The sequence below is a fragment of the Anguilla anguilla genome, chromosome 3 (genome assembly GCF_013347855.1).
Source record: "Anguilla anguilla isolate fAngAng1 chromosome 3, fAngAng1.pri, whole genome shotgun sequence".
Classification (NCBI taxonomy): domain Eukaryota; kingdom Metazoa; phylum Chordata; class Actinopteri; order Anguilliformes; family Anguillidae; genus Anguilla; species Anguilla anguilla.
In genome coordinates, this window is record NC_049203.1 from 15196743 (window position 1) to 15222636 (window position 25894).

A 25894-nucleotide genomic window follows, 5' to 3' on the forward strand; every position below is an offset into this window, starting at 1 on the left:
TGGCTGATTCAGACATTTTTCAGTGAATACTTTGGGGAGAGGAGGGGTGTCAGCAAGGCCTTTCTTTACCAGGACCCCCATTAACTGAACTCCATCGCTGGGAAACAAGGTTATGTCCACCTTTTTATATATAAATTTGGGAGTTTGACATTCACACTGTTAAAGGGACCTGATGGACAGTAAGTTATGCTAAAAACACAATAATCATACTTAAAGCAACCTGGAGTTGAGGGAATTGGTGTCACATTTGCATTTAGGTACATTTGTCCTGCACAGAGAGAGAGAGTGGCGCTAATGGAAATCACAAAGTTTCTATTGAAGTTCCACACTCGATAATAATACACATACAAGAAGTATAACTTCATCAGAATTTTACCAATGTGTTATTTTGAAAAATAAAATACCCCCAGATACGATTCCTGTAGTTAACATGCAAGCACACAGCAACCTTACATATTCTTATAATTTATTTGCCAAGCAACGTAAGACAAATGCAATCTGATGCCTTTATGACAGGTGTTGTACACAGGCTGCATGATTACAGAACTGAAATCGGAGAGAGAGAATGAACTGAGAAGGTTGCAGTCAGACTGCAGCAGTGTGCCGTCGGGCACTGTACGGCAGAGCTAGGGCAAAAGGTGAATCTTTTGTACCGGTGAATCATCTACCCTTAATTCACAGACAAATCTTCGGCTTCGGAGGGGCTTTTCTCTTTTTTCTTCTCCTGTTCTCTTCGCCGCCATTATTCTGGGTCAGAATAGCTGACATTTTGCTCTCCGTAACCGGGGGTATCGGACAGAGGAGCGCCGCCATTAACCGCCACCCTTCCGCTGGCCAAACCAGCCTCTTCACCCAGCAGGTTGCCCGTTAAAAAAAAATCTGCAACCCACTAATGGTAATTTGTCCTTTCTTCTGTGAGGGAAGTGTGAGAGGAAAAAAAGGTGCTTGGTTCCAGCACTAAAGAACCGTTTTTTTTACAAATAAAAAAATACATTTTTATATCATTTGGTAAAGCACTCTACATACGAGGATTTACATATGGAGCAAATATATTTGCATTCGTTCAAAAAATAAAACATAATTCACATAATAGCCAGTTTGTCCCTGGTTTCGGGGAATGTATGGCCTTCATAAATACATGAATACAATTACAAATTTTCAAAACTTGGATTGCTTCAGATTACTGGCAAATTGATGTTTGCTTTACGATACACATCACTGTATTGGTGTCATGTGGTGGGAGAACGAAAAGGTATGACCCTTGACCCCCAGGCAGAGGTTATAGGTCAGTGGTGTCAAGGGTGGGGTTTGTGAAGCCGTGGGGAGCCGCTGGAGCATGCTTCTTGTTCCCACGTGCAGCCAGAGCAGCGTCCAGTGGTTCAACGTGCTCCTCCATCTCCTCGTTCTCCTCCTTTATCGGCTACACACACACACACACACACACGTGCATAATTAAGCCTCCCAGCAGATATATGGATTGCATTGTGTCAGTTGAAGAATTTTCCAAACTTGTTCTCTCCATTTCATGCTTGTGAGATACAGAGTAGCTACTGCATTTTCCATGCAGAAAATATAATGATCTTACTGCAATACTGTAATACCTCCATAGACAATAGCACAACCTGATCTCAGTAGCATAAAATCTGAGAACAGTATGATCTCAATACTACTATATCAGCATATAGAATGCAAATATCTTGTTGGGCATGTTTGACATCCTGAAAAGCTTACAGGCAGATGAATGTGACAGAGGGGCTGGTTTGAGGTAAAACGAATGCTTACTATCATGGGCATTGTGTCCTTCTCAGTCATGTTCATATCAATGTTGTAATCCAAGGAGTCCACGCTAAAGACCAAGACAAAACCCAGAGAGATATATTTTAAAACTCAGACAAAGCTGCAGGAAGAAAAAGGATGCTACTCTCAAGGGATGTTAAGAGAAAATAACAAAATGGTGACTTGAAAGAAAACCAGAGGAGAAACTGGATTTAATTAAGGAGAGCACATGCACAGAGAGAGAGAAAAACATTTACTAGTGAAATCCTGAGAGGCTTATTTCTTAGAGTTATTCAAACAGGGGTCCAACCCAGAACTAAGATTTTTTTCTGGCCCAAACAAAAATCTTTGGAGAATTTTTTGGAGAAAGTTTTTTTAAGCCAAAAACCTTGTGATTGCTACAATAGATGTGTAGCTGAACTGCATAAAAGATGACAACTCATGGTCTAATAGCAGTGGTACCCAAGAAGGAATCTAAGGACCTCCAGGGGTCCATGGCAAAATGGGAAGAAATATTTAACTTTAACAAACTGTTTTTATATTTTAATACTTAAATAGCATATTTTATACTTTGGGATAAAATACACCTTGTCTGATTTATATGTTCTTGGTGTAATTGTGACCATTGTATACAGTATATTAAATATTCACATTGTAATAACTAAATTTTCATTAACAAACTTGAAACTGGTCCTCAAGCCCCCAGAGTTTATTATTATATTTCTCAAGTCTAGAGATGCTCAAACAAGCACTGCAACCTGTAAATTTCATGTTGTTTGTTGATCTACAACATCCTACACAGTATGTAATATAATTCTAATAAGTGCCAAATAGCACACATTCTCTGTTACATTCACGTTCCGAGATAGATGACATCCTACCTCACTCTGTCTGTGCTGGAGTCTTCCTCATCAAAGCCAAGGTCTGTCGATGTGTCAATGTTCAAATGCAGCACAGGGTTAGCCCTTGAGTGAGTGATTAAGTGAGAGAGAGAGAGAGACAGAGAGAAAGGGAGAGAAAGAGCTTGCATCAGGGTTGAATCCCAGTGAACCAAATCATACAGTGTACAGAGTACAGTACATGTGTGATATTTATTTTCAAATGTCGTAGTACAGTATGGCTGACATGCATTTATTAAAACCAGTGGATATATGTGGAAACTGCAGATTCCTTTTAAGAGAACATTTTTCTTGGCCTGATACAGTACATATCTTCAGGAAATGGCATTTTTGATAATTATGAGGTGATAATTATAAGTGACTGCACAAAATAAAGTAAAAGTCTATTCAGATGACTGACAACCCATCAAGCTAATAACAGGCATTTAGTAATTGTCTATCATGTGTGGACTGTGAAATTCCAAGTGCAGGATGAGAATGCCGCACCCCCTCCCTTAAAAAGGTGAAAAATTCAACACAACGAAGCAATGCTATGAGCTCTGTCCACTCAGCTCTTTCATTGTGGACCGAACCGAAAGCTGTAGGCTGAGAGCTGTAGCTGTGGACAGACTTTTGGACAGACTTTGTATCTCTCCCGTGGACACGCTCACTCACTTCATTACGTTGGTGCCAGGGACGATGGTGCTGGGTTTCTGGTTTTCTTCTGCCACCATTGACGCTGTGTTCAGGGCCTTGGATGCCTTCAGTTTCCTCTTGTAGCTGAAACAACAGACGGGAGCCATAGTTGGCCGCAAATACACTGGACTGCAGACACGCGCCAAACACGGTTGGAAACAAACCAAACTGTGAACAGATGCTAGCAGTAGTTAGCAGCCAAAGATACTGAACTACAGACAGATGCTAGCGGCAGTTGAAAACAAAGACACTGGACCGAACTGAGATGTTAGTATCACCGCAAAAATGGCACTGGAATGGAGACAGATATTATAACATTTTGCATAAATTAAACACGTTGACAGTACTCGCTCGTAAAATATTATTGCATTTGTCTGTAACTACACAAATATAACATGCTACTTTGTATATGCATTATTCATTAAAAAAAATAATCACCTTAAATGAGGTGACATTATAATGTGATGTGTTTCTCCTGTATGCTTCCCATAGATTAAAAATTACCTGCCTATACTGATCCATTACCCATCTAGCAGTTTACATAAGATGTAAAATCATTAAACACCTGTATCAACATTCAATAAAGCTAATGTAAGTGCACACTGCTTTTGGCACATACTGTAGACAGACATAGTATCCATTACAGAAAGCAACAGCAACGCCACAATATCTTTTTTTTCTTTTAATTTTTGAGCACATTAATCAAATTCTCTCTGACAAGAGTATTTGCTCAACTAATAAATATAATAAAAAAATACTAACAGAAAAATGAAATGAAACGAGGGCAATGGTTCTGTGCGCACTGTGATTCTACGTGTTGAGTAAGTACGTGTAAGCGACAGTTTGAGTAAGAGTGTGCGCGTGTGTGCAAGTGTGGATGCCTGCGGTAGCTTAGTGTTCTGCAACACTGGAGAGCCACTGGTCTGCCTTTATTTCCTTTATTTACTGCCAAAGGTGCAATTATTTATTTGGCTGGGAGCCTTGGTCTTCGGCTCAGCAGGTTTATATCTCCCGTTGATGCGCCCGCACCAAGTTCCCCTTCAGCAAAAACCCCCATCAGCCCAATTACACATGCAAAAAGGCAGCTTGATTTTCACAGCAACAGCTTTAAGCTCAAGCACCAATTCAGATTTAAAATAATTAGAAAATCTTTGAACCACCCCACAGAAACCGCCCTATTTTTAGCAATTTTCTTATGTTGAATTTTCAGGTTCCACTTGACCCAGAATTCTTTTAGCATTGCTCAGTGTTATGATTATGGTCATGCTTTAGATTTTTAAAAAACAATTGTGGTATCAATATCCATGCTTTGTAAGTATCAGGTTTGAGTGTAAGCCGCCCCTAGTATCTTCACACCCTCTGGATGTCAGGCAAGCCAGCTTCCACAATAAGAGATTTTTTCCTCCATACTTTTTAAGAGCTGCTTGTTACCATAGCGACGGCAAAGGCTTAGTTCCAAGTACAACAAGAACCGGCACACTACTGTCACATTTCACGCTGAAATGTTACACACTGGCTTCTATTTTTTTTTTTTTTTTTTTTTTTTTTTTAAGCATTATGCAGAATATAAAGTATTCTGTGCCAGTGTGCCATTTTTCAAGAGACGTCCTCAGAAAATCTACATTCATCTTTGCATGTAAACACTTCAGTGTGATATTTTATTAGCAACCTTCATTTCACCACCAACCAATTTCACCAACCTTCATTGTGGATACCCTGGGGAGAGGGACAAACTCTTTTTTGTGATGTGTGCTCTGATTTACATCAGCAGTTTAGTCATGTGTCTGATCATCCTTTCACTCCTGATCAACCTCCGCACGGTCACTGCACAATGCCCTGCCTACAGCGGCCTTGCTCACGAGAGAGCGATAGAGTGAGAAAGAGAGAGAGGAACAGAGTCAGAGGGAGGGAGAGGGAGGGAGACAGAGAGAGAGATAGAGAGAGAGAGAGAGAGATGTCTTGGCAATGCCAAGAGCTGGCTATGTGCTAGGTCACACCCCTTCTGGTTACTCACTTCCTCTGGGTGCAGACAAGGGATGTTATCATGACAACCAGAACAATCAGAAGACCCCCTACCAAGCCCAGCAGGATGAAGCGCACAGGGTCAACGACCCCCGGGTCTGTCGCTCCTGACACCTGAAACAGAAGAGGGGGAGGAGAAGTAGGCGGAGCTTTCAGTGACATAACCATAGAACCCAGATTGCTAGCACTGCATGGCTAGTAAAACTACCCCACAGACACAGCCTGCTGTTGCTACTAAAATTTAAATCCTACTCCACACAGTTGCTACCTAACAGTCATTCAATGGAGAATACTCAAATCACATCAAATCCTAAGAGTAATCAAAGGTAAAACTGAACAAACTAGGAAAATAAGATTTAAAAATGAACGATGCACTCTAATTATAAAATTAACTGCACTACACAAATGAGGGTTTAATTACTTTAAGTAAATAATTTGCATAAGTAAATAAGGCCTAAAACCTGAGTCAGAATGATGATAATTGTTATCTGTTTGTTTGTTTGTTCATTTGATTGAGCTCCTGAAATTCCTTGGCCACCTATTCCTTCTGCGCCAGCTGTGATTTTTAAAATTTCCCTCACACCGTTTTAGAGTATAAAGAAAAAACTTCATGAGAGTTTCAGAAACAGTTTAGCCATGAACACCCTAATCGAAAACATACAAAAAGGTGCATGAATAAACGCTTTGAAAATAAAATGCACACACCTAACTGGCAGCTTGTGAATAATCTTACAATCAAGCTGTAGGCCTACAGGAAAAGTATGTACAGTGAGCTCCATAATGTTTGGGACAAAGACAGTGTTCCTTGATTTGGCTTTAGATTTACAATCAAATGATACACATGTGGTTAAAGAGCAGATTCTCGGTTTTTATTAGAGGGTATTTTAATGCATCCTGGTCTCACAATTTAGAAATAATTGCTCTTTTTATACATAGCCCCCCATTTCAGGGCATTATATGTTTAGGAGAAATGGGTTCACGGGAGTTTCTGATGAGTCAGGTGTGTTCAATTTCTTCTTTAGTGCAAGTACAAGAGAGATTTCAGTATCTAGTTTTGATTCTAGGCTTTTGATTGCTTTTGTAGCCTGTTATTGACGTTTGTCAGCATAAGGACCAGAGTTGTGGCAATGAAAGTCAAGGAAGCCATTATGAGTCAGAGAAATATGAAAAAAAAAAAACAGTCAGAGAAATAGGCCAATCTTTAAGCTTACCAAAATAAACTGTCTGGAACATCATGAAGAAAAAAGAGAGCACTGGGCAACTCAGAAACCGCAAAGGGCCCGATAGACGGAGGAAGAACTCCACAATTTATGACAGAAGAATACAGAAACAGCCGTCTGACAGATCAGAAACACTCTTCAGGAGGCAGGTGTGGATGTGTCTGCAGAAGACTTAAGGAACAGAACTACTGAGGCTACACTGCAAGATGCAAACCTCTAGTTAACCACAAAAACAGGGTGGGCAGGTTACAGTTTGCTAAGAAGTACCCAAAAGGGCCTGTAGAGTTTTTGAAAAAGATCTCGTGGACCGAAATTCACTTGTATTAGACTGATTGCAAACAAACAAAGGAAGGAGGCCAAAAGGAACTTCCCAAGATCCTAAGCACCCCCTCTCCCCTTATAGGTGAAACATGGTGGTGGGGGGTATTATGGTTTGGGCATGTATGGGTGCTTCATGTACTGACTCACGTCTTCATTGATGATGTAACTGCTGATAGCAGCAGCAGAATGAATAGGACAGGTGTTTGGGGGGGGGGGGTTTCTTATTTATTCAATTCTTTGAATTTCATCAACTCTAAAGGTCTTCCTTGGCATATCAAGCCCTTTGGCAGTACTGAACTAACCAGTGATCTCTTTCTTCTAAATGATGTTCCAAACAGTTGAGGTTAGCCTAAGATTTGGCCTCTGACTGTATTCTCTTCATCATATTTCTCTGCATCATGACGGCTTCCTTGACTTAAATTGGCACAACTCCGGTACTCATTAGGACAAAGGCAAAGAACAGACTCCAAAGGCAACAAAAAGACTAGATACTGAAAGCTCTCTTATATTTACACTAAAAAAACAATTGAACACACCAGGCTAATTAGAAACAGTTGTGAAGCCATTTGTCCTGTAATGGGGGGCTATGCATCAAAAGTGCTGTTATTTTTACACATTGAAACCAACATGTATTAAAATATCCTTTAATAAAAGCCGAGACTTTAGCCACATGGGAATTGTTTGCTTACAAATCTAAAATTGTGGAGTAGAGAGTCAAATCAAGAAAAAATATGGCTGTATCCCAAACATTATGGCGCTCACTGTACATGCGTTCTCCCAAAGCGGAGAGGACCAGCTGAATTTGAGGGCTGGTCGTCACCTGTCACTCTAGCGCACCCAGACTTACAATGCCTGTGAGTCCAAAGTCTTTGAGTATATTTGCGTGGTACAGGTCTTCCTGTAGCACCTTCTCAACAGTCTCCGACTGGATCGCAGTACCGTTGAGGTAGACAAAGTAAGCTTCCAAAAGTGTGAGTGCTGTGGCTCTGGAAAAAAAATAGATATAAAATAGGAAATAGCTGAACAGCAGTAAATATCAACAGCAAGCCTGGATGCATTTAAAAAAAAAAAAAAAAAAAAAGCTTTCTGTGATTCCAGTGTTTATTTATTTTGAATTTACATTCAGGCTTTTAGTAGAGCAACTTACAAAACACACATTCTGCTCATTTTTAAAGCTGGATTTATTTTTACTGATGCAATTCAAGTGCAACCTCCAAACAAACATAATGCCTTTAAGAGACTCGACAGGCGCTTTTGTCCATAGCGACTTACAAGGCTTACATTCTCGATCAGATATAATCCATTTACACGGCAGGATTTTTATTGAAACAGTTCAGGTTGAGGACCTTCCTCAAGGGTCCACTGCCAGTGCCCCACCTGAGAAGCAAACCTATAACCACGCAGTTGCAACCCCTAACTAGTCTGCCCACAGCTACTTCATAAAGCACTGCAACATGACACAAGGAAATGCGACACAACACAGCTTTATTCTTTCAAAATTCTCACCTTTGCGCAGAGCTCACTGCCGCCGTCCTCAAAATATGCACCGTGGCCTTGGTCGCAGATGACAGGGTCCTGCGGTAAAAACAGAGATCACAGCGCTGCCATAGTAACACCACTTCTTAAATCAACAGGGGTCAGAGGGGGCTGAGCACAAGGGCTGTTTATTGGTGAGGTTAATCTCAGACATAGCTAATCAATTCAAACTAAAGTACAGCCAGCAGCAGGAGCTAGACCCCAACCAGGCAGTGTCCAGATGCAGTTCACTTGTTCTCCAGCAGAGGACTCTGTCTGTCTGCTGAACTCCCCCAAACTGGATATGGTCAGTAGCACGGTCCAAAGTGGCTCTCAATCAATCAGGTTTGACAGAACCATAAATTGATAACGTATCTCATAGCTCAGGTAGACTAAGACACAGCGTATCAATGAACATTTGATTGGCTTAAAATCTGCGAGTCACTGAAAAAATGGGGTAGCTCCACCAACCCTGGACTCCGTGAAGCCTCACTCTCAAATCACTGCTCTAATGGGCCACATTCAGACATGGATGTGGGCATGATCACATGCAGGCTAGGTATGAGTGTGGTGGTAGAGACAGGTGTGGGGCAGGGTCTCACCTTCTGATTTCATTGATGTTGTCATTGATTTGATCCACAGAAGACTCAAAGTAAAGTTCAACACGGAAACTGCTGTCAATGGTATAAATCTGACAAAACAATCAAGCGTAATTATGGATGCCTTAGAATGTGTTTACAGTACAGTGTTTTTCTAGTTTTTGTATTGCAAACAAAAAACATGTCGCATTCTCAGATACTGTACCATGCCCTGCAAAATGTTCATGGATGAGTTGTGTTGAGACAAGTTTCAGCATTAAAACCTGCAATGACTAAATTAAATATTTTATTCATATTCCCTTATCATATATTACAGAATAGCATGGAAACTCTTACTGTTCCATTTAAGTGAAGACGAATATTAAAGTCTCCGCATTAGTTTAAAGGTTTAATTATATCAATTTGAATGTGTAAAGTTAAATGACAAATTCTGATATGCTCAACATGAAAAGAAAATCTAGACCTGTCAAGACATGCATAATGGCTAAACTTTATTATACATAAGATACTGGCCACCATTAATAAATATGCAACAGTGGTCAAAGGATTTACAAGTGTGTTTATCTTAAGAAGTAGAAAAGAAAACAAACCTCAAGCTGAGTGGAGTTTTTGAGCTGCGGTTCCACTGCTATGTTTGCCGCTTCAACTGTGACCAAATATTTCCCTTTCCTGTCACTGGCTAGACTTCCGATAGTCCTAAAACAAGAAGGCAGTATATTTTCAGGACACAGTTTAACAGGATAACATTTAAATGTTTTAGCAATAAATAAAGCAATAAAATGACTATGCTAGGGTCTAAGTTGTTAAACACAGGTATTGTTTTCACAGGTTAATCTGTCTAGGTAGGTCTACAGAAAAAAAAAAAAGATATTTGCTCAGTAATTTTTGCATTTTCACTACCGTTAATGGTCACTTGTCTTTTCTTGTGGCTTAGGTCTTTTGAAAACCAGTTTATCCACCACCCCCTCCCCCAAAACAAATGTTACGCAATGTGACATAATGTAATGGCCATAAAACTGATCTTCAGCTCAGATCTTTACTTGATTGTTCCAACGTAAGCATCTTGTTCTGCAACCGTGTCAACATAGAAGAGGGATTCTTTTGAGATCTCGTTATCTGAGCTGATAAACTCTGTGGTCAGCACGCTGAAAGTTATCTCCTTGTTTTTGCCAGAATCCAGATCGGTTGCCTTCAGAAGAACAGAAAACGAAACACACAGACAAGGGTGAAGTGTTGAGGGTGAACTGAGCATGCAGCCGATGAATACCAAGACAGCTTTTCAGTATTGAGTGGGGCGAGGTGGGGGGTAACTTACAGTGACAACCGCAACTGAGGTCCCTTTCTCTGTTTTTTCATTGACAACAACTAGAAGAAAATATTACAATAAAATGTCAACTGATCAGTGCATAGGTGACTACACTGAAAAATATTAAAGCAAGCTACCTAAAAGCACATGAACACTATGCAGTTTACTTGCACGTGTTCAGCTCAGTAAATCACTATAAATTCTCCTGTAATCACATCATAGCAGTCCTACAAAAATGTGTTTTCAACGTTGAGTATTTTAACCCTTTAGACACAAATAGAATTCCTCCTTTAAAATGATTGTACATAGTGGTTGTCAACATATTTCACTGAAGAATCTCAGAAATATGTAAGAGTATTTCAGGGATATGCAAACATTTTCTGACATCTTAAGTGTTAAAGTATTTAAAATAATATTTAACCCTGATCTGGTTTTCTCATTCAGTTCACACAAGCAGTTTATCAAAAGAGCAGCTACCAGAGAACAAACAAAAAATATATTAAAATCATATTTACTGAAGAGAGCCTCAGAGATGATGAACTGCGGCACATTGTCATTCATGTCCACAATGTCAATTTGCAGCTGACCTGGGAAAACAAAGCAAAATCTTCAGCAGCCAGAACAGGAAGTAAAACGACAGTCCCCCATTTAAAATACAGTGGAATAACCCTTGTGTGCCAAAATTAAATTTACACCACAGAGAATAATCTGGAGCACCTTGGCAATTCATCATGAGGAGCAAGAACGAATCAGAGTTGACCTTTTTAAAGTCCTATTTCGGGCATTGGGATTTCTTAATTTATTTGAGGCCATGTTTGACGTATCTAACTGAAAGTCAAACGTTTGCCAGTGCATTGCTGGTTTTCATAAAATGTAAGCTGCAATGTATTTCAAGCATATATATATATATATATATATATATATATATACACACATATGCATGTCGTTGTGGAGTGGCTAAAAGTATTGTCACACATCTGATCATACTGTGGAGATAACTGGCATGTTTGGCGAGTTCCTCCCATCGCACGATGAACCCGCCACGTGCAGAAAGGTCCCACCTGCAAGGCTGTTGTTCGGCCCCTTCTCCGTAAAGATGTCCACCACTTGGGCGTCCAAGATGACCTGGTCGCACTTCTCATAGTCGACGGCGAACTCTGGGTTAACGGTCACCTCGCCCGTGGGGAGCAGGTTGAACCAGTCCTCCTGGCACGGCCCCATTACGCCTTCGCAGCGGCACTCGGCGGAGAGGAGCTCGTACGTCAGGCTGTGGTTGCCGTCCAGGTCTTTCCCTACGATGGTGCCCACCACGGTCTCGTTGGTGTTCTCGTTCACCCGCACGGACTGACCGGACGGAAAGATCGGCCGCTCGTCGTTCACGTCCAGGACGCGCACCTCCACCCAAGCCTCGTCCTTGTTGCGGCCCTCGTCTCTGGCCTCCACCTTGAAGACGTAGGGCTCTTTCCGCTGCTCGTAGTCCAGCGCGATGTCCTGGTCCACGGATATGTTCCCCATGTATCCTTTCCCATCCCCTTCCTCCAGGGACACGATGGTGAAGCTGGCCAAGCCGCCGCTGGTGATGTCGAAGGAGATGCGGTTGTTGAAGACCGCCTGATCGGCATCGTAAGCTGACACGGAGCCCACGAAAGCACCTGAGGGAGCAAGTGCACAGGTAACACAGGTGCACAGGTGATTTTAGGACAGGAATAGAAACAGCGACAGGACATTTTCAGGCAATTAATTTTCAATTGTCAGCTCTTTCTTTAAATGCTGACAAAATTGAGAGCAAATAACCACTCAAATCTACAAATTTGACTGGACATATACCTGTCAGAGTGTCCTAATGTGTAACATATCTACCAAACAGCACCCAAGGTAAGCATTAGCTTGTAATAATACAGTTTTTAAAAATTAAAAAAACAAGCGTACCTTTGATGCTTTCCTTGACGTAGAATAGGTAATTTTTCTGTCTGAATTGAGGTGTGTTATCGTTGATGTCCTGAGAAGAAATTTTGTTGTGAAGTGTCACCTTTGAATGTCTTTCTGTGTACTCTTGTACTTGGAGAAATTAATATAACCACCTTAGCAGACACTCTAATCCCCAGCAACATAAAAAAAATTTGGTCCACGCACTTACAGACCTTCATTGACACGTTAAAATTCGGAACTGTTTCCAATTGCATTCTGGACTATTTTAATTGAATTTGTCCTTTATTTACTCAGGAAGAAAAGCCATATTGTAACTGCTATCTCTTTATCATCATCTCACTTCAGTAATGTACACTGTAGCTGGGCCAGTCAGAAGGTCCTACAGTTTTTCAGTTACACATGTGATCTATATTTATTCAGTACGTCAGTGAACTTTGTCTTGCTGCGCCTCACCTCTACATTGATCAGGACTGTGACCTGTGATGACAGGCTGGGCACGCCCATGTCATACACCGTCACATTTAGCTCGATGACGCCGTTAGCCGAGGGGTCGATAGCCTCCCTGTCCAGCGGTCCGATGTTCTCCAGTTTGCCCGTGTTCTTATCGATGGTGAAGTTCGGGCTGAACTCACTGGGCATGATTTCATAACAGATCCTACTGTTGTCGGTGCCTTCTTCATCATCATCACGGGCCTGCAGAGAGAGAGAGAGAGAGAGGAAAGTAAAGAAAGCCTAAAAAAAGCTCCGCCCCTAGACCGCCATTCACACAGCAAGGAGGAGGTGCCTTGGAGATCCCTGTCTCCAGAAAACTGTCTCACCTACAGTCTGGATGTAACTATGGCAACAAGACACAGCTGGCCTATTTGCCTACTGGTCAGACATACAGAACTCAATGGAATATCATGAAAATGTGAGATACACAGATAAGTATACATTGTCTTAAGTATATCTCTATAACTGCGAGGAAAGGGGGCTGCCAGTTTCTGCTAGTATTTGAGGCTTCTTTAAAGTAACATGCTACTGCTTACAGAAATGGAATACACAAAAAATGTATTGAAATGAAAACATTGGAACCCGCAATATATGGGCACCTATACTAATACTTGCTTTATATAAAATACTTAAGTATCACAATATATAATATTTTTAACAAAACTCAGTCCCAACCTGAATCTGAATCTCCAGCTTTTTTCCGGGTCCCTCCTTTATAAATTCCTCGTACTTGTCCCGCATTATTACGGGGGCGTGGTCATTGATGTCCAGTATGGTGATCTCCAGGGTGGTGAATCCCATTCTGCCGGCAGTGTCAGAGGCTTGCAGGGTGGCTGTGTAAGAGCTCCGGATTTCCCGGTCTATATTCTCGCTGTTCACCATGACGGAGCCGTTCTTCGGGTCAACGGTAAAGTACTGCAGTCTAAAATTAAAACATACACAGTCTGATGAGGGAATCTCCAGTATCAATGGTGGAGCTAATGTGTGCTGTTAATCACAGACGTATTATTATTATTTACATTTTTTGTAAATAAATCCTTTAAATGTTCTGCTAAGTGAATGTGCACTTAAGAAAATAAACCAGTTAGAGTAAAAGTCCAGCCCTTGTAGGGAGGACCACATACATGCTTCCCGAAGCCAGCGAGTAGATGAGCTTTCCCTCGTCCTCTGTGTCTGGATCTGTAGCCTGTATGTCAAATTACCACAGAAGAAGAAAAAATGCATTAGTGTGTGAAAAGAATAGGGTTGTCGTCATTGCCTTTTGTTTCACGGGACGAGCGTGACATAGATGAGGTGTAAGTAGAAAGAGCCTACCGTAATGGTGGCTATGACAGTGCCCACAGCACTGTGCTCTTTGACCTCCAGCCTGTAGCTCTCATTCTTGAAAGCTGGGGTGTTGTCGTTAATGTCGTTGATCTGGATGGTGACCGTTGCTGTGGAACAGCAGTTTTCGGGTATGGAGGCATCCGTGGCAACCACCTGGGGAGGGAGGTGGGGAGGGGGGGGAGGGGGAGGTGGGGGAGGTGGGGGGGGGAAGCCAAGGCACTCGTGGGGAGTTGAGGGTAAAAATTCTTTTCTTAGGCGCTCTTATTACATTTTAAAATTCTATGAAAATCTTCATATTTAACAAAGAAGAGAATTAATGTATATTGTTTATACCTGTATTTTTTTGTATGTTATAATATATTCAATATATTTCACAGACATCATTACTGCATATTCCATCATATTTTTCCTTATTACATATTCAAAATGCACTTTAGTTCTCTGTATCTGTAAACCCTGTAACTTTGGGAGCAGTTAATCTTAAACGTGTTTGTCTTTCTTACATAAAGCCTGGCTTAAGCTGGGGAAATTCAGCAATAATTCTTAGCTAGTTTGGTTTAGTTTGCTTCCATTATCACTGAACCCTCACCTGCACGGTCATGATCTTTTTCTTCTCATAGTCAACGTCTCGAGGCCTCTCGATGCTAATCTGCACAAATCCGGTTAGTGGGAGGGGCGTGACCGAAAACGCATCTTTGTCCGGCCCCTCGAGGTGAAGAGTGAACACGGCATTCGCACCCTGGGTGTACGGGAACGCAAGGTGTTGTCATTTCATGATGTCAAGATTCAGGTAGCCCGCATTCACTTTCTATTCAGTGGCGTTAACCCTGCTGCAGGTTTGCTCAATCAGAGTACACATTTTGATGATATCAATCATCATAGACTCTCACAGAATTTCCGAAGTTCTGAAAATGTCTGAAAATTAATTTTAAATTGAAAGCCGATTTTTAAAAAATGCTCACAGACAGACAAACGCACACAGACACAAAAATAAAGTAGGCTTATATCATAGCAGCCTACATCCAATTAAACACTGTGTAGTGAAAGAACGCAAAAAAAAAGATGCAAAAAAGTTCTGACCTCATCCAAGTCCTTAACACCCATGTTCAGCCCCGCAACGGTCACGCCCCTAGAGGACTCCTCATCAACATTGCCACTGAAGCTGTGTGCCACTGTGGTGAAGTCACATGGGTCGGCATTGCACGCATAGAACAGGGGTTTGTTGTCATTGATGTCCAAAATCCTGATTTCCACTTCGGCCGAGCTGCTGGCCTGAATCCCGTTAACATTTAAGTTGCTTTCTCTGGCCTAGGGGCACAGACAAGTGAGATTACTACCCAGCTCAGAATATGTGGTTCCCTGAACACTGGATCTAGAGGAAAGTCAGGGTCAACGTTTCCAGAATGTAATGCTTAATACGACTACTTTTCTGGATATCTCTTTGACATTACCTAGAAGTCAATAGGCACATTGTAAAAATGGTTTTAGAATGTTGTTGTGTTGATATTGAACTTAAAAAGAACCTGAATTGTTGACCAATTCAGGGTCCAATTTTAGAATAAATGTTATTTATTTATTTATTTATTTGAATCACTTTATTTGGAACATTCTCAAAATGTAACTGGCACACATGCTTCATAATGTTTTCTTAATGATGTTTTTTAGTTAGTAAATAAGTTGCATCAGGGAAAGGATTCTGCCAGGTGTAAGGGGCATGTGGGCAGGAAACTCACCACAACCTGCAGTATGACCGTAGCGTCAATATCCAACAAACTTTCACGGTCAAGTACGCTGCTGACTGATATAATTCCGCTGCTTTGGTCGATGCTGAACAACTCTGGTGCAGAAGAATCTGGATGACAATAAAAGAATGGATTATCGAACTGCAGCCAATCTGCACATAAACTATATAATGCCAGCCTAAATGGATTGTAGAGCGTTCAGCTGTGCATAATTACTTATTTGGACACACTTAACCCTTGCGTTGTGTTACTAAATTGGGTGGTTCATTTTCATAAAGCAATCATAAAGCATAAATTACCTAATGTTGTATTGCACCTTCTAACCAGCTTCATTCCCAGTCATTTATACATCTTTTTGAAATTATTGGCCTATAGACTTCATTTAAATAAAATTATACCACTTTTTTAGTAAAATAAGCACAATTTATGTATTATTTTGAATTCAGACTGGTATGTGGCAAAGTATAACCAGAATACTCTGAAATCACTTCAATTTTTTGTAATGGTGCCACATAATCTGTTGTGTTTCTGGTCGAAATTGACCAATGCAATTTTATTAAAAGAGAACAATCATAAAATCTAAATATTTCTGAACCAATGGATACTAGCAGTTGACCAGTTTATAGAATTGAAAAATCACTATTCGGTCAAAAAAAAAATGAATACCAGAATCAAATTCCTTTAGATAAGACCTACAATTCACCTAAATATCTAAATGTGTGTGTTTTCCAACTGTTGGACGAACTTAATACAGTCTCACCCATTCATTTCCTATGGCCGACCATATTTGACCAGAAACACCAGAGATGTACAAAATTTGAATAAAACACCTAAAATTTAATGAAAGTGGTACTCATTACTTTTTTATGTGAGCAGATGCCTAGTATGGAAAGATTCATGGAAGCTTGAGGCCATTAGATGAAAGAGACCACATTTCTGATACAGAAAGGTTGTATATCGGTCAGATTTGACTGGAACACAACAGGAGGGTTAAGATACTTTAAATTATGTTTACTGTGCATTTGTTGTATAAGGCTTAGACTACTTATGAACTCACTTGAAATACTGTAGAGGATAATGTCTCTAACTTCCGTGTCTGGATCGAAAGCTTGCACTTGAAACACAGAGTGACCCTAACAGGAAAACAAATATTTGTTAGAAAAACAAATTATTGCCTTGTAATTAATAATAATGTTGCTGTTGTTGTTGATTATGCTGAGTTCACTTTTTTCCCCAACTGAATAAATTAATGTTAATATTGGAGTAAAGGTATGCATATCTGCAAACTTTCCGTATTTCAACCCTCATCCTTTCACTATGAAGAGCAATGAAACCCTGTTAAAAGTGAACAACACCTGTTTCCCGTTAACTTCAAAACCCCATAAAGGAAACGCTTAAGCAATTGTCTGGCAATAGCAAGATTCTGTGCGTAATACTCACTATGGTAGCGTGTTCATTCACAATGGCGGAATAGGGAAGCCGTAAGAACTGGGGATCAAGGTCGGGAACGTCCTTGACCTTGATGAAAGCTCCCGTAGTGGTCCACCGAAAAACTGTCTGCCCTTCAAAGGGACCCCCGCCATCCTGTAAAGGCAGATTAAGTCACTTTAACCAGATTCTCATCTAAATCACTTAAACAGCCAACAAATCATGTAAATTGACGAACCACATAAACAAAAAAGATGATATATAAGTTGATATATAGTTATAGCTATACAATGGAAATGCATGTGAATGAGTGGTCATGTGCATCCATTTAAGCTGTCATTGTCAGAAAAACTCACAGTGGCATTGATCTCCAACTGGTAGAAACTGCTTTTGCTGAAGTCCAGTTTTCCCATGAGCTTGACTTCACCGGTCGATGGAAAGATTGAAAAAAGTGACAGGCCCTCCTCTGGTATAGCCTGTGGACAAAAACAAACAAACACAAATAATATAAACACACCTGGAAACACCTCACTACACTGATAATAACACATCTGGACACAATCCTCTGCATTAATAATAACACACCTGGACACAACCCATTGCATTAATTATAACACACATGGACACAATCCATTGCATTAATAATAACACACCTGGACACAACCCACTGCATTAATAATAAGACACCTTACTGGATTAATAATAGCACACCTCACTGTGTAAAGAACAACACACCTTACAGGATTAATAATATCAACTGCACACAACTTTCTGCACACCTTATTAAGTCAAGGATAAGACACTTCAATGTATAAATGATCTGAAGAAAAACACGTTTTCAACAAACGAAAACGCCAAGCTACTTGCACATACAGTCCAGTAGGTAACATTACTGTCTAATGTTATAAGTCTATAATGCCTATAAGTAATTTATTCAAACTAGCTAAATCTAGCCCTGCCATCAAAAGTATTTATATCAAAAGGTATTGATATCAAGTTACAAGAAACTAAATGCAAAAGTTTGGGGCTTCATTGTGTGGATGTGCAAAGTTATTTGTGAATTCTGTCTGTTGAAATGAGGTTGCAAGGTACAGAAATAAGTGTTTTTAAAAGTTGAGTGTCTGTGGTCATTATGGTTATTTCTGTAGGGAACCCTGAGAAGTGCCAAATTCTCGGTACTGCATAGGTATAGGGCATGCTGCTCCGCCATGGTGTGACTTGGCGGGAGGGATGGCATATCTGCCATCCCAATAACATACTGGTACAAACCTACACACCTGAACAAACATCACTTGCATTATTAATGACATACCTCGATTATAAATTATAACACCTGTACACTCCTTTCTGCAAGCGAGCAAGCGTTAAATAGAGAAAGGTAAACTGAAGTGTGCTTACTTTTGAAATAGAGTACGTCACAGCTGCCGCTGTGTTGAAGTCAGCGTCGGTGGCAATTGCTCGGAATAAAACTGTGTCTACTGCTGTGTTCTAGAGAGAGAAAAAACATTTAGATAAAAGCCAGAAAACACCTGATGTTTGACTTTTACAGTTTTGGAGTGCCATCAATATAATATAATATAATATAATATAATATAATATAATATAATATAATATAATATATAGGCAATGAAGTTTTCTTGAATAAATGTCCGATGTCTACCTTCAACACCAAGCAGTTAATACAATACTTTCAAAAACCAGTTGTTAAAAAATCTATTAATTCAATTATTACATGGTTGTCAAATATCATTTAAATACGGTGAGGTGGGTACAAGGTTCTGCTCTAATCTAGTAATGTAACACTCAATTCAGTTCATTAACTAATTGTGGTCTTATTCAAGAACTTGATTGCTTAAAATAAAAAAACTCATGGCCCTAAATAAACTGTTATGTGGAGTACACAGACAGAAATCACTCACTTCTGGGACTTCTTCATTAAAGGGCCCATTTTGGAAAACAGGCCAGTTGTCATTGGCATCCTCCACAATTACAGGAATGACTGCTCGCTATGCAAACATACAGTATCCATTAGAAAAAAAATATGTAAAAATAGATGCACAGGAAAGATAATATATACAATTTTATTCAATTTTTATTCGGGCTTGACTTACATCAATTTCGCCACTGGAAACTTCGACTTGAACTCTAATCACTGGTTTAGTCTGGAGAAGAGGGGAAAAAAACTTACTTCACCTTGCAGTGCCAAGGCAGCCATTGTTATTATTTAAGAAGACCAAACTCCTGGTTTCTATGCACTGTGAGTTTGCCATTTCTCCTGTTGACCTTCCAGGTGGGTGTGACTGTCTTATAAAATTACTTTGGATCAGGTTTACTTTAATACAGTTTGGGGGTGTTCCTAGGTTTCGTTATGCCTTTGAGGGGATGTCTTAGCCAAATGAACATATAACGTATTTAGTTCATTTTAAAATAATAATAATAATAATAATAATAATAATAATAATAATAATAATAATAATAATAAAACAACTGTTGTTAAATAAAGTTAAACATATTTAATACAATCTTCAAACGCTCCATAGCGTAAGCACATAGCTTCTTTCTACACCTCATGTTAGCGAGATTAAACAATAAATTAAAATTAGAAAAAATATGTTTTTATCATTAACTCTAGGCCTAGGCCTACACATAACGGAAAACTCCACCAGTCCGTTAACTACCACATTAGGTTTAGGCATGTCCTGTAATAAAGGCTATCTAAAAATACCTGCACTTCAGGATTGTTTCACTTACAAAATATGTGCATTGCAGATCTTTGCCATGAGTAGTACATATCCAATTTCTTTATGCTAAATTTTTAAAAAGCCTATCACTAGCCTAACTGCGGAGAACTGGCTATATCCGATCATAATGAGTATTTTTGCGAATTGATCGTTGTATTGTCAGGCTATTGAAGGGAAATGACTGAAAACAGCTTGAGACCAATGATTAGTTTCAAGGGAAGTTTTCCGCCCTGCCGATTTTCATCTCAGCAAATGCTACTGTTCACCTTAGGAAACAAACTTACTTCTCTGTCCAACTCACGAAGGACAGTAACTCGTCCTGTATTTGCATCTATTTTGAAGTAGGATGCACCTTCTCCAAACTCCCCCGTTGTTACAAATTTGTAGGTTAATGGCGCTCCGTTCGTATCAGTAGCTTCAACTTGGAAAGCAAAATCACCTGATAGGGAAAATACATGTTAAAAAGGCAATGTTTTCCTCTTAATTATTTTTATAACCTTACATGTAAACATGTTTGATTTGTACTGTATCTCCAAATGCAGGGACGGGAAAAATCCTGGTAGCAAGCTCAAGTGTAATGAATACATAATCTCTGCGGTGTAGAAACCAGATATGCATGAGATGAGAATGTGAGAATGATTATTTAAAAAATGGTGGGGAACATGTTTAATAATTGAGTCCAATACATTGGGGAAATAATATGATGTTCAACTGAAAGATTCTTTGTAAAACCCATACATTTAAAATACATTACTGATCATGAGCAAGGCATCGCTGATAACATGTAAATGGAGACATGAGAAACTCCCAAAAACAAAGGCACGGACCTGGGGGAACGTCTTCCAGCACTCTTGCTTCTATCGTATTTATTTCTGGAAAGCCTTGAACATATCCTGACACAGAAATCCAGACAGGTTGGTTAAAAACCACTTTAAAACAAAATACTCAGCAAATAAACAATTTTTATTAATGTGAACAATATGCTAGTTTATCGTGAACTGAAGTTATCTCCATAACTGCACAGATCAGATAGTAGGTAAAACAGGAAAAACGTACGCTGCAGTTATTTTAAAAAATACCACCAGCCCTGGTTTCTTTAACTATTTCATCCTAGGGGCTAGATTTTTCTTTTTTTTTAATGGTGCACATACATCAGACATTTTCCACAAACTACGTATAAATAGTGTCAGAGTAAGACATGTTGTACATAAATCTTTTAAAATAGATGTCTGATAAAATTATTATTATTATTTTTTTTTTATATGAATGTTTTCATAGTGATCAAAAGGCCACAGTTGTGTCTATAGCTATGAATGCTGTCTATGGGCCAAGGTTATGTCTCTGGTCTACGACAGGGTATTTCTCAGTATTATTGTTTGTTATTGAGGGTTTTTGTTTTTCTTTTGAGGCATGATTACAAATAATATTATTCTCTTATTGAAAAGAATAGTGCAGGTGCTCCTTGATTGGTGGACAGTTCACCTCCCACGTAACGTTGACTCAGCTACTGACCTGCAAGCATTGGTGCCAAAATTAGCAGCCGAACCAACAACATCTTCACTGCTCCAGTCAAAACTCTAAAAAACAAAACAGAAAGTGTAGAGTTGGTATAAGTGCTCAAATTACACACAGTACCGGTATAATCTTGCATGTCAGTATGCCACCATTTCAGTAAGTCTGTTTTATGCCACCAGGCTCACACTTTGGCATACTGCACAGTTTTAAATGTTTATGCTAACACCATGACACAATAATGCTTTCAAATCTTGTTAAAGTCCATTCATTTGAAATAGTGATTTGGCATAGGCTGCTCAATACAATTTAAATAAATTGTAGAACATGACTTTAAATTATAATGACTGTAATGGTTTGTCTTCAAGTGTTCGATATATGACCTGTGGGATTAAAGCACCCGACAGACAGAGATTTCACATTTGGTTGAACACGCCAGGAATAATCCCTTTTGATGGACTCTATTCAATGGCATATGACAGAGTGGCATGGCAAGAGCTGCTCTAGTGTAAATTGGAAAATGTTGCTTGTTCCACCAATACCTTAGGTGGGATAAGTGGGGGATAGTGGAGGTAGGTGGGTTAAGCTTTGTCCCATTTTCTGTGCCACATAGTACCCCAATAAACAGGTCATAAATAAATGGGAAAAGCTATTATACCAAACTATTTTTCCATACCCCCCTTTGTGCTCTGCGGGATTCCTTAGAGTTACCAGTGCTGGTTCACCCAGTCCCTTGTGCCTACAGGCTACACCTCTCTTACAGTAGACTTTAGCTCTCCTGCAATAGTTCTACAATTACAATAATTATCTTGTAGTACTGACAGCTCCCTTAGCACTGATTTACCGCTCTCCAATCAGCACAGGCTGTCCTGTAGTACTGATACAACTCTTCTCAAATAAATTCTAGCGGCCCTGTTGTACTCTATAGTCCCTGGTGTAAGAAGCAGCCTGTGTGTTATAGGTCAATTCATCACACTATTTCACATAGAGAGATTGTACACACAAAGCACCTTTTTGCAAAACCTAGTTTTCTCCGAAGATAATCTCAGAATTTCCCTTGGAAACAATGTTACTGTTTCAAAGAAATTACCATCCTCGTATGTCACTTTGCTATTTGTTTCTTTGCGATTTATTCATTTTATGGCAAGTGTTAAGGCACCAAAGGTTTTTTTTAATAAAAGGTGTAGTTGTTTGACAAATAAATGTATTATCTGCCGTTTATTGAAGGAATGATTTTTGCGGAAAGATGCCTGCATGTGATTGGCAGGGAATATTAACCATTGCTGATTTATTTCAGACTGCAGCTTCCGTCTCCTGAGATATCAGCCATCTTGGCTCTTTTCACTTTTCTCAACATTAAGGTGATCAAGCAGCAGATATGGATGCAAGAAAATGACAGCTAAACATCCCGTTTCATGCTTAAATTATAACTGATTTGCTGCGTCACCAAATTCAGGATGTGCATTCACAACAGTGATTATATCTTCTAAACCCTCTGTGGAAAAAAGTCAATTATAGATTCTGTAATTATTTCTATAGATCATTTTGTAAAGCTATGTATAAAATCAGTATATTAGAAACATTATTCTTTCTATTTAAAAAAAAAATCTTAGTTCTAATATGTAATCAGTTTCTCCCTTTCTGTCATAAAACTGAATTCAGAGCATCTTACAAAAACGGAAAAAAAAACACAAAAAGGTCATTTTTCTTTCAAAATGTATTCTTTTTGTATCAAATTTCTGTTTACATACACATATGTTTTGAAATGCATGGTATTTTGAGGTTAACTTTTTTCATACAACATATAGCAATTGACACGATTAGGACTAGAAACAGGAGCCACGACTATGTCATAAGCATAACATGCTGAATTTTTAACTGGTAAATATAAATGCAAAAATCCACAAAAAACGCATTGACTTACTCAAGAAAGAAGCACGGGTGTTGCTCTTAGCTCAGGATAGCTTTGTTAAGTAACTGGAGAGTTAGGGATGCAAACGACCTTTGCCTTTGCTGCAGTAATTAACTGCTTTTTGCTGATTGCATGATGAAGGCCATAAATGTGAATTATTAACTCTGAAAAAGATATACGGGGGACAGTGTAGTGACTCCATTTGTTTGAAACACATTAAATCTGCTTAGGCCAGAGATGCTCAGAGCAGAGAACCAAGCAATTTGTCCCTGATTGGTTCATGGTACCTCACTTAGCTGCCATTATTCAGCAATTAGATCACATACAGCTTTTCCACTGTGTTTCCACTATTAGGATGCAGGACACTTGCCACAGTAAAATGCAATTGTAAATTGCACAGGGCCTGTGTTGTGAAGTCAAAATGAAAACTGGCCACATTCACACACAAAGCATAATAAATGACACTCATTTACACATTCATAAATTCAGTCATTCACTTACACAACCATTAATTCAACCATTTACACATCCATTGATTCACATAGTCCCTTTCTTAAACATCTATTAGTTTACTCAACCGCTTATACATTCATGTTTTCACCACAGGAACCACCACAACTTTTCCTTCTGTTCAGGCAGGGTTCTTACAACGTCACACTTTAGTAAAAAGGAGGAACTCTATTCAATCCTGTTTTCACTGCTGATACTAAGACAGCTTCAATAGTCTGAACATCATGTAGTTTCAAACATCTCGGTGAGTTGAATGCTGTGCTATGGAGAGCAACATTGCTAGCTTCATTTGAGTCAGTGATTGACAGCATGCTCCACCTTCAAATGGGGTTCTTGAAGCCTTACTCCAACCTCTACTAGTATGGTCTCCATAAGCAGAAAAGAACAGCCTTGTGTGAGCCTAAAATATGAGGCTGTAAGGCAATAATAATAATAATAATAATAATAATAATAATAATAATAATAATGTTATTATGTGACTGTGCCTATTCTAAAATATTTTATTATAATTTGTATTTTTTATTATTTTTTTAAAAATTTTTATTATTATTGTTATTATTATTATTATTATTATTGTGAAGGCAATATGCTTTGCTGTCACTAATTGTAAAATCCCAGCCATCCAGGGACTGTATTTTAGGATAATGAGAAAAAAAAGACTTCCTCACTATGTTCTCCTGGACTGTTTTTTTATGGCACTGAACATTTATAACCTGTCAGACCCACCCTGGCTCTCTGGATGATTGCTTTAAAACAGGGAAGTGATCGCTGCAGTTTCAGTAAGGCCTACAATTAAATCATACAAAGAGTTGTGTCACAGTCTGAAGTTCAGAATTTATCATGACATTGCCTTGGTTCAGAAAAATTTAAATAATGACATTACCAATATGGGTGATTTTAATATTGTGAATTTCAACTGTATTTCAACTGTGCCTCATCAGGCAAAAATAAATCAATGAACAAACTGGTACAATATTACAATTCATATTTCAGAAACTTCTTCTTATATAAATGTCTCACCCTGTGATTACAAACATAAATTGGAATACCATTTAAAATGACACTTTGTAATTCTTACTTGTGAAATTACATAATTACTTAGGTTTGTAAACCCAAAAATGTTTTGTATTTTTTTATTCAAAGGTTTTTTATTCAAAGGTCTCCCTTGGTTCACTTTTATTTGTGTAGCTTACATGCACCTAAACACCGGCGGTTATGAGGGTCTAAAGGTTTGCATTATGGTAGCGTGTTCTGATATGATGTGGGTGTGTATGGAACGGAATGTGGTATCAACAGTGCTGACCCCGCCTACTGTGAAAGATAAAGAGAGCTACAGGACACGTGAGAACATAAGTCAGATTCACATCATCCAAGCCTCTCCCTTAACACACACACACACACACACACACTAACTAAAAATTGCAAAAATAAAAAATAAAATATTGGCTAGGACAGCTTCGCTGACATCAATTATCAATAATCACTCACATTGCAAAATTAAATTATCAGTCTCAAAACTATATTATTAAAGTGCTTCATTATCAAAGACTTATCCATATATTATTATATAATTCTCAAATTGCATCAGTGGACCTTCTGTGGTATTGCACACACAGGTGAAAATATAATAGTACATTGGATCTCCAAAAGAACTGTTATCTGACAGTGTCTATATATGCGAGGTTGCTGTCCCATGCCAACCATTTATTTCCATGAATATCAAACAATTGACAGATATGTATGGTCTACTGTACTACACTACAACATTTGACTATGGCAAAGACTGTATACAGCGGCAGAATATCAGTTGTGCAGGTGCTGCCCCCTATAGAAATTATTGTGCACTGCACAATACAGTAACACTGAGGATATTAAATTATTTCATTTTGAAAGAGTTATGGGTGTTGAAAGCAGACATAGGTGCATTAAGAGCACGTGTATTGGAAACTTTACGCAGTTTAGTCCTTTT

General features: G+C 39.1%; 1 protein-coding gene across 1 annotated transcript; it reads right to left on the reverse strand.

Annotated features, from left to right (window-relative positions):
- Positions 1 to 420: 420 nt before the first annotated feature.
- cdhr2 (cadherin related family member 2) lies at positions 421 to 23501 on the reverse strand. The gene is made up of 31 exons (XM_035408345.1): positions 23428 to 23501; positions 21504 to 21568; positions 20819 to 20884; positions 20276 to 20430; positions 19362 to 19412; positions 19170 to 19256; positions 18649 to 18738; positions 17607 to 17726; positions 17263 to 17406; positions 16880 to 16955; positions 15814 to 15932; positions 15161 to 15388; positions 14670 to 14819; positions 14069 to 14233; positions 13879 to 13940; positions 13430 to 13676; positions 12716 to 12955; positions 12263 to 12332; positions 11395 to 11985; positions 10849 to 10920; positions 10343 to 10392; positions 10068 to 10216; positions 9618 to 9723; positions 9031 to 9119; positions 8420 to 8488; positions 7761 to 7899; positions 5365 to 5486; positions 3330 to 3434; positions 2658 to 2741; positions 1783 to 1846; positions 421 to 1420 (listed from the first exon to the last, which is right to left on the reverse strand). Exons 2-31 carry the CDS (start codon positions 21544 to 21546, stop codon positions 1280 to 1282), a joined length of 3894 nt encoding a protein of 1297 aa, XP_035264236.1. The 5' UTR covers positions 21547 to 21568; positions 23428 to 23501; the 3' UTR covers positions 421 to 1279.
- Positions 23502 to 25894: the final 2393 nt, after the last annotated feature.